Source organism: Saccostrea cucullata, unplaced genomic scaffold, assembly GCF_032062105.1.
Source record: "Saccostrea cucullata isolate Sc308-1 unplaced genomic scaffold, CSIRO_AGI_Scuc_v1 ctg1858, whole genome shotgun sequence".
In the NCBI taxonomy this organism is placed as follows: Eukaryota; Metazoa; Mollusca; class Bivalvia; order Ostreida; family Ostreidae; genus Saccostrea; species Saccostrea cuccullata.
The window spans coordinates 51,710-65,690 of record NW_026937780.1 but is presented as its reverse complement, the minus strand read 5'-3'; the positions used below and the strand labels follow the sequence as shown (position 1 = coordinate 65,690).

The window sequence follows — 13,981 nt, the reverse complement described above, 5'->3', positions numbered from 1 at the left end:
TTGTCATGCATTAGGATATCCTACAATATGATATAGAAAAAAAATCATGAAATCACGCGTATGCACGTGCGCTGCAATCTGATTGGCTTAAACTTGAAATGGCTATAACTCCCTTGTTTTGCAACCAAATAAGATGGAATTTAGAACATAGACAAACACAATGGACTACTACAAGATGGTATGGTCATCATACACATGCATGCACGTGCGTGGACATGCGCTTTGCTCTGATTGGCTTATACAAAAATCACAATATCTTTTTCGATTTTTGACGAAATGCTATGAAATTTTAAACATAGGCATGCATTAAGATATCCTACAATATGATACATAACAATTTTCATTAATACATGCGCATGCACGTGCGCTGCAATTTGATTGGCTTAAACTTTAAATGGCTGTAACTCCCTTGTTTTTCAACCAAACAGGATGGGATTTGGACCATAAGCAGACATAATAAACTCCTATAAGAAGGTATAGTCATCATGCACATGTATGCACGTGCGTGCACGTGAAATTAGTAAAATTAAAAATACACATGAATGAGCGTATTTTTTAAATGCTTTTGGATTAAATGCTTCAATATTTAGTGAATCAAGATTTCTAAATAGTGTAGACAAGATGATATCGTCATTACGCTTACGGATTCACATGCGCACGCGTGCTATGCTAAAATTTGAATATACTTGGTATACTTCTGGAAAAACGTTGTCAAAGTCTTAAATGCATATACTTTGCCTTATTTAATGAAGCTTACAGGGAATATGGCACAAAAAGGGAGTTGGGGAGCGTTTGGGGAACATCTGTAACGGTTCCCGTTACAATTAGCACTAGTTCTTTATAAAATCACGCATTTAGATTCTAAATAGCCTACATTATTTAAATCCTTCATCTTTTCCGATCTTCTTTTGAGTATCGGTACATGTTAAACTAGGAAACTTTAGTTTTGTATTGTCGTTGAGTGCTTGCTGAGAAAATATATATATATGTAAAAAGTATTGAATAAAAGGGGTGTGAAGATTTAAAAAAAAAAAAAAAAAAAAAAAAGCTTCTGGCCAGTGTGGGGGTCGAACCCACGACATTCGCGTTATTAGCACGACGCTCTAACCGACTGAGCTAACCGGCCGATGTGTTCGTTATGCACAAAACATAAGAATAATCTTTGAGGGTTAGGTTATGTAACAATATGGATTTTATTGGGTTTATTCCCATTTAGCGAACACTTTTTAAAAAGAGCTACAGAACCATAACGAGTTTGCTATCACGTAGCCAAGAACTTGATGAACGGTGAAGGTAATGGTAAACATGGGTAAAGGCCTTATAAAATATTGAAGGGCTTACAACACTGATTCACAAATTATAGTCGCTTAAAATAATGTACCGTGTTTTAAGTAATATAAAATTTCTAATAAATTTTATTTTCTGCCAGTCATATGAACCATTGTTGGTTGTTGATTAAAATATAACAATTGTTTGTTGTAACTTGAATGATTGTCTTAGGCGAAAATCACATTTTATAGCAGAAATCGATATTTACGTTACTGTCGCCGATCATAGTGTAGTTTTTATTTTAAACCAAAAAGAAGTTTTAAATCACTTACATATCTTTTTCTTAGTAAGATTGTCCTTCAGGGGCGGATCCAGCCATTTTTGAAAGGGGAGGTTCCAGGTTTGTGCCCCTCTACCCCCCCCCCCTCCCCCCACACACACACACATACCCTCTCTCAACCGAAGACTTAAACAAAAGATCTAAGGTTGTGTTAAATAATATCTTTTACGTCTTTTTTTTTTTTGAAAAGGTACTGTACCCCCAGTGCGAATAAAAAAACACACTTCAAAAACTTCTGAAGCATTCAATTAAATTAATTTGCAGCATTTCCGAAGAGTACAAAGAATTTTCTTTTAGAATTTGAAAAAAAAAACTTTTTGAAATGGGGTATAAACAAAGAGTTACAAGTTAGTTCCTTCAAAATATATATGACCAAAAAACGGTACATATATAGCCAATACAGCCACAGATCTCGGGAATCTAATCTCATTCTATAAGACATATAAAAATAAGAATATTTTCTACCATTCTCTCGTAAAAAGTAATATTGAAGGTGAATGGAGGAAACTAAATGTGTGAGAATCTATCTATTCAATACATAAGTTAGACGTACTGTACATATATTTATTCTCGGAAAACGTTTTATCAACTCTCTCTATCTCTTTCTTTTTTTTTCTCTCTCTCTCTCCCTACTCGGCAAAAAATAAAGGGGGGGGGGTTCCAACCCCCGGAACCCCCCTCTGGATCCGCCAATGTCCTACATTTGATTTATATTTTCTGAATATCACACCCTTCACACATATGCGTGTCACAAATTTTTAAAAATTTTAATATATTTCTCAAATTTTGATGTCACCGCAAAATCATTACTTTTCTATTTGGAAATTCAAAAGGACTTGAAGGATTGCTGAACTGACTCAATAGGATTAAGTTGTACCTTTTTAACATCATGAACACCTCTTATATTGCATGGAATGGTAAAATCTGTATTTACAGAAAATAGTCCCCCTTTCCTTATGAGTCCAATGGTTAAAAAATTCATTGATATTTACGTGTTAGTATTTATTCACAAATTAAGTAAGAGAACTACACTGTTTCCTATGGGTCGAATTGCCTTACACTCAAGCACTAGAATATACATTTAATTAACAGTAGAATAATTAAACAACAGCATTAAAAGATTCGATAAATCTCAGAAAGATATTTACGTTACCGATATTTACGTTACCAATATTTACGTTACCATGTTTTAAAGTAAATTAAAATTAAAATCTAAAGCTGTATGAACAGATTTGCGAGTGAATTTTAATGATTTAAAAACTTAAAACATAAGAAATACACTGTTTCTTAAAATGACATTATTTTCTGTAACAAGAGTGCAGAAATGCAAATGCAAGTGCACATGCAAATGTGAACTTTTTTTTACACAATATATTGTGCATCTGAGTGATTTGAAAATTGAATTGACATACGAGTAATTTTATTCAAAGTAGAATTGGGGTTTGTGATCGAATGTTTCCATTTCGAGCAATTGGTTAATATTGCATAGATTTAAGTGTAATGCACGTTATCATTCAGAACGTAAATCTGAAACAAAACTTTCTTAAAGTTTGTATTTTGCTGTTTGTTTTAACTGATATGCATCATCAACTTAAGAAAATAGTAATATGCACTTAAATTGTATACCAAGCTAAACATTTTGAAGAAGAAAATATCATTTTTCGTAGGAAACATAATTCCACAGAATAGGCGCTGCGCTGCATGGGGGGGGGGGGGGGGGGGGGCTTCCACATCGGGTTAAAGAAAAAGACGGCTGTGGGTGTTGGGTGTCAAGAAACTGGTATTGAATCCATTTCCATTTTTGTTGCTTTGCAAGAAATACATGTATTAAATTGTGCACCTGATTTTTCCAATTTAAATTGTTGCTTATACATACATGTAGAACTTAGAACGTATGCGTCTATGCTTTAATGGTACTGAAAATTCAATTTAATCATGCAATCGGAGCACATATCATATGCAAATGTAATTATTAACAAACCTTTTTAGGGTGGTGGGGGTAACTTTGTTTTGTTTTAGAGATTTGACGATAAAGTTTTCACAAGCAGTTAAGCATTTGAAATAATCAACAGATTAAATGGTGGAAGGGGGGGGGTTGTCATAAATTAAATGATTCCTCTACAGATAAGTAATAAATTGAGTTTTCAATTCAACCCTTTGTCAAGAATACAGATAAGTAAATTCATAAAATTCAATAATTTGAAATAATATATTCATTTTTCCCCGAATATACTTTTATTTTTGTATGACATCTATGTGCAATATTTACGTGATATTTAACAAACACTTCGTAATCAGGTAATGGCGAAATATTTTACCTGCTGATATTTTAAATAATGTGCGTTTCTCTGAATAGATTAATAAAGAATTAAATAATGAAGTATTTTAGGTAATATTGTCATTATTTAGCTTATCGTCAGATTTGATAAAAACTTTTTAAAATAAAAAGAAAATAATTTCATTTAAGTGAAAATTATGCCTGTTTTGTTTTTGCTTATAATTGAATCAAAGATTCCACACCCTATTACAAAGGTGCTTAAACGGTTTCATAAATTTTTTTAGCTAACAAAATTCGATTTGTATTATCTTAATTTTGTATTTTTAAAAAAATTCTTTCGTTTCCAATTATGGCTTTTCAATATAACGTAAATATCTTGGTGTAAAATTAGCCCTCCAACCGCATTCATTTCGAAGGAGATCAACAAAACACAGCATGAAGTATGTAAATCAAATTGTGATTTTTAATAATTATACACTTTCATGTTTCAAATGACATATAAAAGTGTTAGTTTCAGTTCACAAAATGTTTTGACTTTTCCCAAAGTCGATTTGGCACTATAAATTGAGAATGCGTGACAAACGTTTAAAAAAAATCCTTTTTCCTATTTCTATTGTCCTGTTAGAGGTTTTTCTTTATCACATACATGAATAAACATTGTCACAATTTATAGCAACAAAAAACCCAAAATTAAGGCAATCATGAGTTATCCTTCTTTGCATACTTCTCCCAGATGTCTATGCCTCTCTCAAGGGGAATAGTTGGAAGAGGTGGGTCTGGAAAACATGTAAGGGATTTTATGATAATAACCTCATACAATCCCAAATTGTACTGTATGTGTAGCATATAAATAAATACAAGCATCAATAAAAGTGTAGCCATTTTGTCACAGGTACGAAAAACGTCATTTTACGCAGTGCATACATATGACGTCGGGAGCGTCAAATTATTATCGCCGTGGCTTTTTTCATGCAGGTCCGTAGTACCAGCTCACAGAACATGTGGCCATGCATGCAGGAACCACCCCCGATAATTCAACCCCGGAGCTTGTTGGAGATTTTTTAACAATTTATACTTATTACACTTAATCATCATGTGTTCATGTACCAAAGGAAAAAATTATGAAAACCCAAAATGATATTGTTCCACAAAAATACCCTATTAAACGAAGTATGCATTATAAAAGCCCCCACCCCCCTTCTTTCACCAAGAATTTTTATGATAAACCAGATATTCAATAATGGTGAAACGTCTCCATCCCTCCTTTATTTTTCATCCCCTCAATATACTAAATTGATACTGATTTTTTTATTCAAAATGACACCAGTTTCATTGAAACGTAGGAAGTATAAAAATTATAACTCATTTTTTCTCTATGCACCCAAAGCGCATGCGGACGCTATATAGAAACAAGCTAATTCAGAGAATTCGTGTCCCCCGCTTAGGGAAAAAGTCGGATCCCCCTGACTGAATTTGTAGAATTATTAAATGTATACATGTATACTGGGGCAAATAAAATACATGTATGTCAATATGCATATACAGATTTGATTGCTTATTCTTTATTATGTGTAGAGAAGATTCTTTTTATATGGAATATTTATCACACTGTAATGATGATTTTATAACCTCATAAATTTTTCAATTCACATGCTGAATACTATCATTTAGTAAAAAAAAAAAAGTACATGTATTTAAAAAAAAAAAAAAAGAAAAGAAAAAAGAAAGGATAGACCGGGATTCGATCCCGGGACCTCTCGCATGTGAAGCGAGAGACATAACCACTCGACCACGGAATCGCTTTACACAGCGTGAAGTATATGCAGAACTGAAGTCACATACATGTGTCATGTTCGGTATTCTCAAAATTTTATACAGTCCATGGTGTTTGATTTATTTAGCCTTTATTAAACAGTTCTAATAGATGTAACAAGAACATAAAGTCCGCCGAGAACCTGTTTCATACGCAATAACTCGCCTCATGCCCCTGCGCTAAAAATAGCGACATGTAATACTATAAATACTAATAAAACAAATGGGGCGGGGCACTTTGAGAGGGGCGAGAGAGGTCCTAGGGAGTTTTGGTATAAAATTACATTGCATAAGCTCAAAATCTTCCTGAAATATCGCCCGGAAATGATAGTGTTACACTTAGACAGAATGTATAAATTTTCGACCTTGAACTTTGACCTTTTGACCTCAAAATCAATAGGGGTCTTCACTAGGCCACAGGGAGTTGTTATGTAAAATTTCATTGCAATAGCTCAAATGGTTCTAGAGATATCGTGTGGAAACGAAAGTGTTTTAACAGACAGAATTTGCTTATTTATGACCTTGACCTTTGACTTTTTGACCTCAAAATCAATAGGGGTCTTCTTTAGTCCATAGGGAGTTGCTATGCTAAATTTCATTGCAAAAGCTCAAAGGGTTCTCGAGATATCGTGTGGAAACGAAAGCGTTACAGACAGACAGAAAGACGGACGGACGTCTTTCTGTCTGTCTGTAACGCTTTCGTTTCCACACGATATCTCGAGAACCCTTTGAGCTTTTGCAATGAAATTTAGCATAGCAACTCCCTATGGACTAAAGAAGACCCCTATTGATTTTGAGGTCAAAAGGTCAAAGGTCAAGGTCATAAATAAGCAAATTCTGTCTGTTAAAACACTTTCGTTTCCACACGATATCTCTAGAACCATTTGAGCTATTGCAATGAAATTTTACATAGCAACTCCCTGTGGCCTAACGAAGACCCCTATTGATTTTGAGGTCAAAAGGTCAAAGTTCAAGGTCGTAAATTTATACATTCTGTCTGTGTGTAACACTATCATTTTCGGGCGATATTTCAAGAAGATTTTGAGTTTATGCAATGTAATTTTATACCAAAACTCCCTAGGACGTCTCTCGCCCCTCTCAAAGTGCCCCGCCCCGTTTGTTTTGTTAGTATTTATAGTATTACATGTCGCTATTTTTAGCGCAGGGGCATGAGGAGAGTTATTGCGTATAAAACAGGTTCTCGGCGGACTTTATGTTCTTATTACATCTATTAGAACTGTTTAATAAAGGCTAAATAAATCAAACACCATGGATTGTGTAAAATTTTGAGAATACCGAACATGAAAACATGAATATATACATGTATGTGACTTCAGTTCTGCATATACTTCATTCCGGGTAAAGAGACTCCGTGGTCTGGTGGTTATGTCTCTCGCCTCAAATGTGAGAGGTCCCGGGATCGAATATCGGTCGTACCGTTCTTTTTTCTTTCTTTTTTTTTTTTTAAATACTTTTTTTTTTTACTAAATGATAGTATTCAGCATGTGAAATGAAAAATTTATGAGGTTATAAAATCATCATTACAGTGTGATAAATATTCCATATGAAAAAATCTTCTATACACATAATAAAGAATAAGCAATCAAATCTTTATATGCATATTGACATACATGTATTTTATTTCCTTCAGTATACATGTATACATTTAATAATTCTACAAATTCAGTCAGGGGGAGCCGACTTTTTCCCTAAGCGGGGGACACGAATTCTCTGAATTAACTTGTTAACGTTATTTTGACGTAACGTCAATATGTACCAACACCGTGCGCAAAGTATCAAAATCTATGTAAACCTTAGTTGCGTAGTGAAAAAATGACAACACGGGTTTAAAAGTTCAGCAGGTCATATTAATCTCAATTCAAGTCATATACATGATAATGGCCCTGTAAAATCAATGTACAAAACCTCAGCAAGTATATAACAAAAGTGTTCATATTTAATATAATACAAAACACTTTTACATTTCCAGATTGCGAGACAAAAATTAATTTTGAGAGAAATTCCATGTATTATATTGATATGTTATTCATCTATTTCAAATTAAGATTTTCATGAATTCAATGATGTTGCCATGTTACTGGTGTTACTATTTATTTTTTTTTATATTAATTCATTGATAGAGTTATAGATTGACCAAAAAACATTTTATAAAATTTATTAAACAAGAGATGTTTATAAAACACTTATGCCCCCCTCCCCCCAAATTGGAATTTTTCCAAGTCCAAAAGGGCATTACTCTGTCAAAAATGGCGCGATTGTACCCAAAATAGAACTTGAGTAAGATAGTCATCTAATAAATCTGTATACCAAATTTCTTTTCAGTATGTGCAACCTTTGCAAAGAAAATGAAAAGAAACTGCAAATTTTTATAATTGGAATTTTTTTCTAAGTCCAAGGGACATAACTCTGTCTAAAATGGTGCAATGGTACCCAAAACAGAATTTGATCTAGATATTCATCTGATAAATCTATATACTAAATTTCATCTCAGTATGTGCAATGGTTGCAAAGAAAAGGAACGGAAACTGCCAATAATTAGAATTTTTCTAAGTCCAAGGGGCATAACACTTTCAAAAATGGTGCAATGGTACCCAAAACAGAATTTAATCTAGATATTCAACTGATAAATCTGTATACTAAATTTCATTTCAGTATGTGCAATGGTTGCAAAGGAAATGAAAGGAAACTGCAAATAATTGAAATTCTTCTAAGTTCAAGGGGCTCAACTCTGTCAAAAATGGTGCAATTGTACCCAAAACAGATCATGACCTAGATATTCATGTGATATATTTGTATACCAAATTTCATTTCAGTATGTGCAAGAGTTGTGAAGAAATTGAACGGAAACTAAGTGGACCGACAGACCGACCGACAGTCAGCAGCAAAGCAATATGCCCTCCCTTCTTTGAAGGGGGGCATAAAAATAGTATACTTAATACTTTTCAAATACTGTTATTTTAGTATGTACATACATATCTAGGCCCCTACATGATGATAGATAAGTTTGCCGGTAGGCCTAATACATAACGTTATATGTATTTATCCCATGTTTACCCATTTATCTCTTAGATATTACACGTCAGGAGTAAGCCCCTGTGTATGAGGTTCCAAGTATTTCTTGTTGATATTTATCTTGCTCAGATAAGTCGATCAGTGGGGCGGTCATGCGATATGAATTTACATTCGATTTACAAACAATTTTGACGAGTATGTTTCAGATTTTCCATCGCCAGCTCTCTGAATTGTACATGTATCACATGACTAACTGGCTCGGAATAGTGAAATTATGCTTTTGTCAAAATCATAGACTTTTTAAATCGCCATGTTTAACGAAAGAAAAAAATGCACAAGCAGTCCGTATTTTTCCTTAAAGAAAGCTGAAGGAAATTGAAACATGAACACAATTCAGTATTAACTTTATAGCTTTACATTAATTTTCATCATCAATGATATCCATGGTATATAAAAAGACGTCATTAAAGTCACACTCTTCATCAATCAGTGGAAATTCGGCAACTTCACTTTCTAATTTTTTGGAATATATGTCCCATTTTTCCCTTGCAAGTTCCTGGAAATGTGATCTATAAGCATGAAGCACTGAACGTGTTTGAATGGGTAGGCCTGGACAGAACATTCGATAATGGAGAACCGTCCAAATTATAATCACCGTCTCTGGTCTCAGGCACGCTCCTTCAGGGCCCGGGATAAACAAGTCCATAATGTTACTGCAGAGCAACACATCATATTCTGCATCATACATCACAATCTGCATCTTTTCTGGGGATATTAAAATCGTTGGAATAAGGAAATGTTTTAAATTAGGTCGCTGCTGCTTTTGAAGTAGGGAAAAGACAATTGCTTGTGCTAATGTCTGTTCTCTTGCATGCCTGGCTTCTTCCAAATTGCCTAAAATAGTAGACAATGAAATGAACTTGATATGAGGCCCCCAAAAAATTAATTAATAGTTTCTCAGTTCAAAAACTGCCGCATTGATCAATTTTAGTGACATATTGAAAAGGGATATAACTCAATTTTCAATTTTTCGAAGTTGTAAAAGAAAATTGAGTTATTCCCCTTTTCATAAATGCTATGATAGACGTTTTTCTTATAAAAACAATATATTTTTTCTAAGGCAAAAAAAAAAATTAATTTCTTGGTTCTCAGGCCCTCCCTCATCTCTTCCAAGGGTGCCTCATTGACCCTTTTTATTGCTAAATCAATAAAATATAAACACCAAATCACCTCCCTCATCATTTTTTGAGGTTTTGTACAATATAAAAAGCTGTCTCATCATGTTTTGGGGGCAATAAAAAAGAAAAAACAAGAGGCCCATGGGCCACATCGCTCACCTGAGAAGCTCTGACCATTCTGTTCTTTACCAGATTTCCCCCTTGTTATACATAATGCATCCACCCTACCCCACTGATCATAATTTAGACATTTTGAAATCTACACTACCCCATGATCCTTCCATGGGCACATATGTTTCAGCTTTTTTGGCCCAGTGGTTCCTGAGAAGAAGATTTTCAAAGATTTTTCCTATATATTTCTATGTAAAACTTTGATTCCCTATAATGGCCCCGCCCTTCCCCCGGGGGTCATGATTCCTACAATTTAGAATTTACACTACCCCAGAATGCTTCCACATAAGCTTCACTTTTTCTGGCCCAGTGGTTCTTGAGAAGAAGATTTTCAAAGATTTTTCCTATATATTTCTATATAAAACTTTGATCCCCCATTGTGGCCCCGCCCTTCCCCCGGGGGTCATTATTTAAGGAATTTAGAATCTACTTTATACCAGGATGCTTCCACATGAGTTTCAGATTTTCTGGCCCAGTGGTTCTTGAGAAGAAGATTTTCAAAGATTTTTCCTATATATTTCTATGTAAAACTTTGATACCCCATTGTGGCCCCGCCCTTCCCCCGGGGGTCATTATTTAAACAATTTAGAGTCTACATTATACCAGGATGCTTCCACATAAGTTTCAGCTTTTCTGGCCCAGTGGTTCTTGAGAAGAAGATTTTCAAAGATTTTTCCTATATATTTCTATGTAAAACTTTGATTCACCATTGTGGCCCCGCCCTTCCCCCGGGGGTCATGATGTGAACAATTTAGAATCTACACTATACCAGGATGCTTCCATATAAGTTTCAGCTTTTCTGGCCCAGTGGTTCTTGAGAAGAAGATTTTCAAAGATTTTTCCTATATATTTCTATATAAAACTTTGATTCCCCATTGTGGCCCCGCCCTTCCCCCCAGGGGTCATGATTTTAACAATTTAGAATCTACACTACCCCAGGATGCTTCCACATAAGTTTCAGCTGGCCCACTGGTTCTTGAGAAGAAGATTTTTTAATGACCCAACCCTATTTTTGTCTTTTCTTGATTATCTCCCCTTGCGAGGGGATATGTCCCTTCATTTTAACAATTTAAATTCCCCTTCACCCAAGGATGCTTTGTACCAAGTTTGGTCAAAATTGGCCCAGTGGTTCTTGAGAAGAAGTCGAAAATGTGAAAAGTTTACAGACGGACAGACAGACGGACGGACGATGGACAAAATGTGATCAGAAAAGCTCACTTGAGCCTTCCGCTCAGGTGAGCTAAAAATGCCTCCCTCCCTCATCATATTTCTTGAAAAAAGGCCTGAGAACCAAATAATTAACTTTGTATGGCCTAAAATATATATTTTATTAATTAACTTTTTTTAAAAAAAAATGTTTGGAACAAAACTATTTAAAGTTGAATACATATAATAACTAATTTCAGAAAACAAAAATTATGAATTAGTAGATATCATTTATTGATGGCTTGAAAAAGGTGTAAAACCTGTTTTTAAAAAAAGCCTGCCTGCCCCATTGAATTTTTTGGCCTCAGAAACTATTAATTAATTTTTTGGCCTTAGAATCAGTTGATAATAAGTACAGTAAAACTCATCTCATCTAATCCATAGCTCCTTTCCGTTCTAAAACAAGATTCTCTGAGGCCATATCACTCACATTAGCCCTTTGGGTTGGGGTTCAGTATTGAAAGTTCATTAAATAAATATGAGGTCAAGACCTGCCAATAAAAGGGGAGTGATTTGAACAAACTTTAATCTTCATTATTGAGGATGCTTTAATATTTATTTGACTTATGGCTTTTTAAATAAGAAGCAGATTTTTTAGGACTTTTTTCCTTTAAGTTTTATCTTCTGTTGTGCCTGCCCTATCTTAAGGGGTCATTATTCAAATGATCTTGAATCCATTCTTCCCTAGAATGCTTCTTACATGACCAATCATGCCTTTGCTGTGTATGAAAAAAAAATTCCTAGTTAAACTTTGTACCTTTTATTGTGGCCCCACCCTATCCCTTGGGTCATAATATGAACTTGAATCTACACTAGTGGAGGATTCTTCCAAATATGATCAATTATGTCCTTCCTATTTTGGAGGAGATTTCTCAAATTAATTCTTATGTAAAACTTGTTCATCCACTTTGGCCCCACCCTTTCCTGGGGGGGTGGGGGGGGGTTTATGATTTGAACAAAACTGAATCTACACCAACTGAGGATGCTTCAATATAAATATGACCAAGCATGTTTCTTTGGTAGAAATATTCTAACAATAAACTCAAGTGATTTGTCTCAAAAATTTTTAAAATATCTTCATTTATTTCAAACTTATTCTGAATTAAAAATTGCAAAAATCAGATCACACCACAGGTAAAAATTTACTTATTTACAACCAATACACTATATAATGTTTGTAATCGTATTCTCTGCAAAATGGAGCGAAACCGAAAAAAAAAAATCATACTTGTGTACATGTATATTAAATTAGTACATGTATTCCTTTAGATTATGCTTAAAAATAGCACAAGTAAGGGTACCTATTTCTTTCTTCTATTTAAGCTCCCCATATGAATAAGGCAAAGGGTTAAAAGATTATTATCTTAGTCATATGTTTTTATATTTCTGCTACCTTCTTTTTTTCTCCTTTTTCCTGGAATTTCTTCCTCAATTTCATCTTCCTCTGCAGGCACATCATCTTCACATATATCGACCATTTTTACAGCTACGTCAGAGGAAGGTAGTCCATGATGAGACGACAAGATGAGATCAATATGCCCATGCCACACATCCTTATGACCTAGTGTTGAAAAGATATAAATAATTCTTTATCAATTTGAAATAGAATTAGAATGTCCACTTTCAAACTAAGACAAGTGTAGCTTAAATTAAGCCTGGACAAAAACATACCAATCCCTGTGAATCCAAACGATGGAAACATTCCACATCCACACTGACATCTTCCCTTGTCTTTTAATTTATTAATATCAATAATGCATGTACACCCTGTTGAAATCTTTCCCAGTAGATGTTCAGCTACAGCTATTTTCATGTCTGTCTCTGAAACTTGACTTTCTCCAAACACTCTTTTGAGACTCTCCTCATGTGAACCTAAATATTAAGCAATAAAAAGGACTGTAACTATTATAGTAAATATTAAGGCCATGCAAAATTAATTACTTGGTTCTCAGGCCTTTTTTCAAGAAATATGATGAGGGAGGGAGGCATTTTTTTTCTTTTTTATTGCCCCCAAAACATGATGAGGCAGCTTTTTACATTGTACAAAACCTCAAAAAATGATGAGGGAGGTGATTGGATGTTTATATTTTATTGATTTAGCAATAAAAAGGGTCAATGAGGCACCCTTGGAGGAGATGAGGGAGGGCCTGAGAACCAAGAAATTAATTTTTTTTTGCCTAAGAGAGAAATTTTCTCAACATAATACAATATCTGCAAAATTCAATTACAGTAGTTTTCTTAGTAACAGCAAGCCATTATTATTTCATAATGCTGTCAACTTGAAGACAACATTTGTTCAGACTGTTAAGCCTGGAATTTTATTCAGGAATTAATCATGAAAGTGTTTTCTGGTGCCATCAGGAGGACAGTTCTTACTTATTTGATCAAATGCATGATAACCAATGAAAAAACAAGAGGCCATGGGCCTTATAGGTCAACTGAGTATCATGCAACAACATTCCAGCAATTGAAATGAATTGGTTCTTATTTAAAACAAGAGGCCAAGAAATTAACAATTTTGAAAGCGGTACCCTTGCCAATCATTACTGTACACTTAGCATGCTTACTTTAATACTTAATACCCAGAGGCAGATCACAGGATCCACTGACCCTGGGCCAACTATATTTCAAAACTGTCGAAAAGGCAACTTTGCTCATCATAACTTGTTGGTAAAATCCACCTGTGACGTCATT

General features: G+C 34.3%; 1 protein-coding gene and 1 non-coding gene across 2 annotated transcripts; both read right to left on the bottom strand.

The window, feature by feature from the left end:
- Window positions 1-1,052: 1,052 nt before the first annotated feature.
- On the bottom strand, window positions 1,053-1,126 carry Trnai-aau (transfer RNA isoleucine (anticodon AAU)). Its single transcript has one exon. It is a non-coding gene; the product is annotated as a tRNA-Ile (tRNA).
- A 7,422-nt stretch (window positions 1,127-8,548) lies between these two features.
- On the bottom strand, window positions 8,549-13,184 carry LOC134248824 (uncharacterized). The gene is made up of 3 exons (XM_062731201.1): window positions 12,959-13,184; window positions 12,681-12,848; window positions 8,549-9,626 (listed from the first exon to the last, which is right to left on the bottom strand). Exons 1-3 carry the CDS (start codon window positions 13,098-13,100, stop codon window positions 9,151-9,153), a joined length of 786 nt encoding a protein of 261 aa, XP_062587185.1. The 5' UTR covers window positions 13,101-13,184; the 3' UTR covers window positions 8,549-9,150.
- Between the last annotated feature and the right edge of the window lie 797 nt (window positions 13,185-13,981).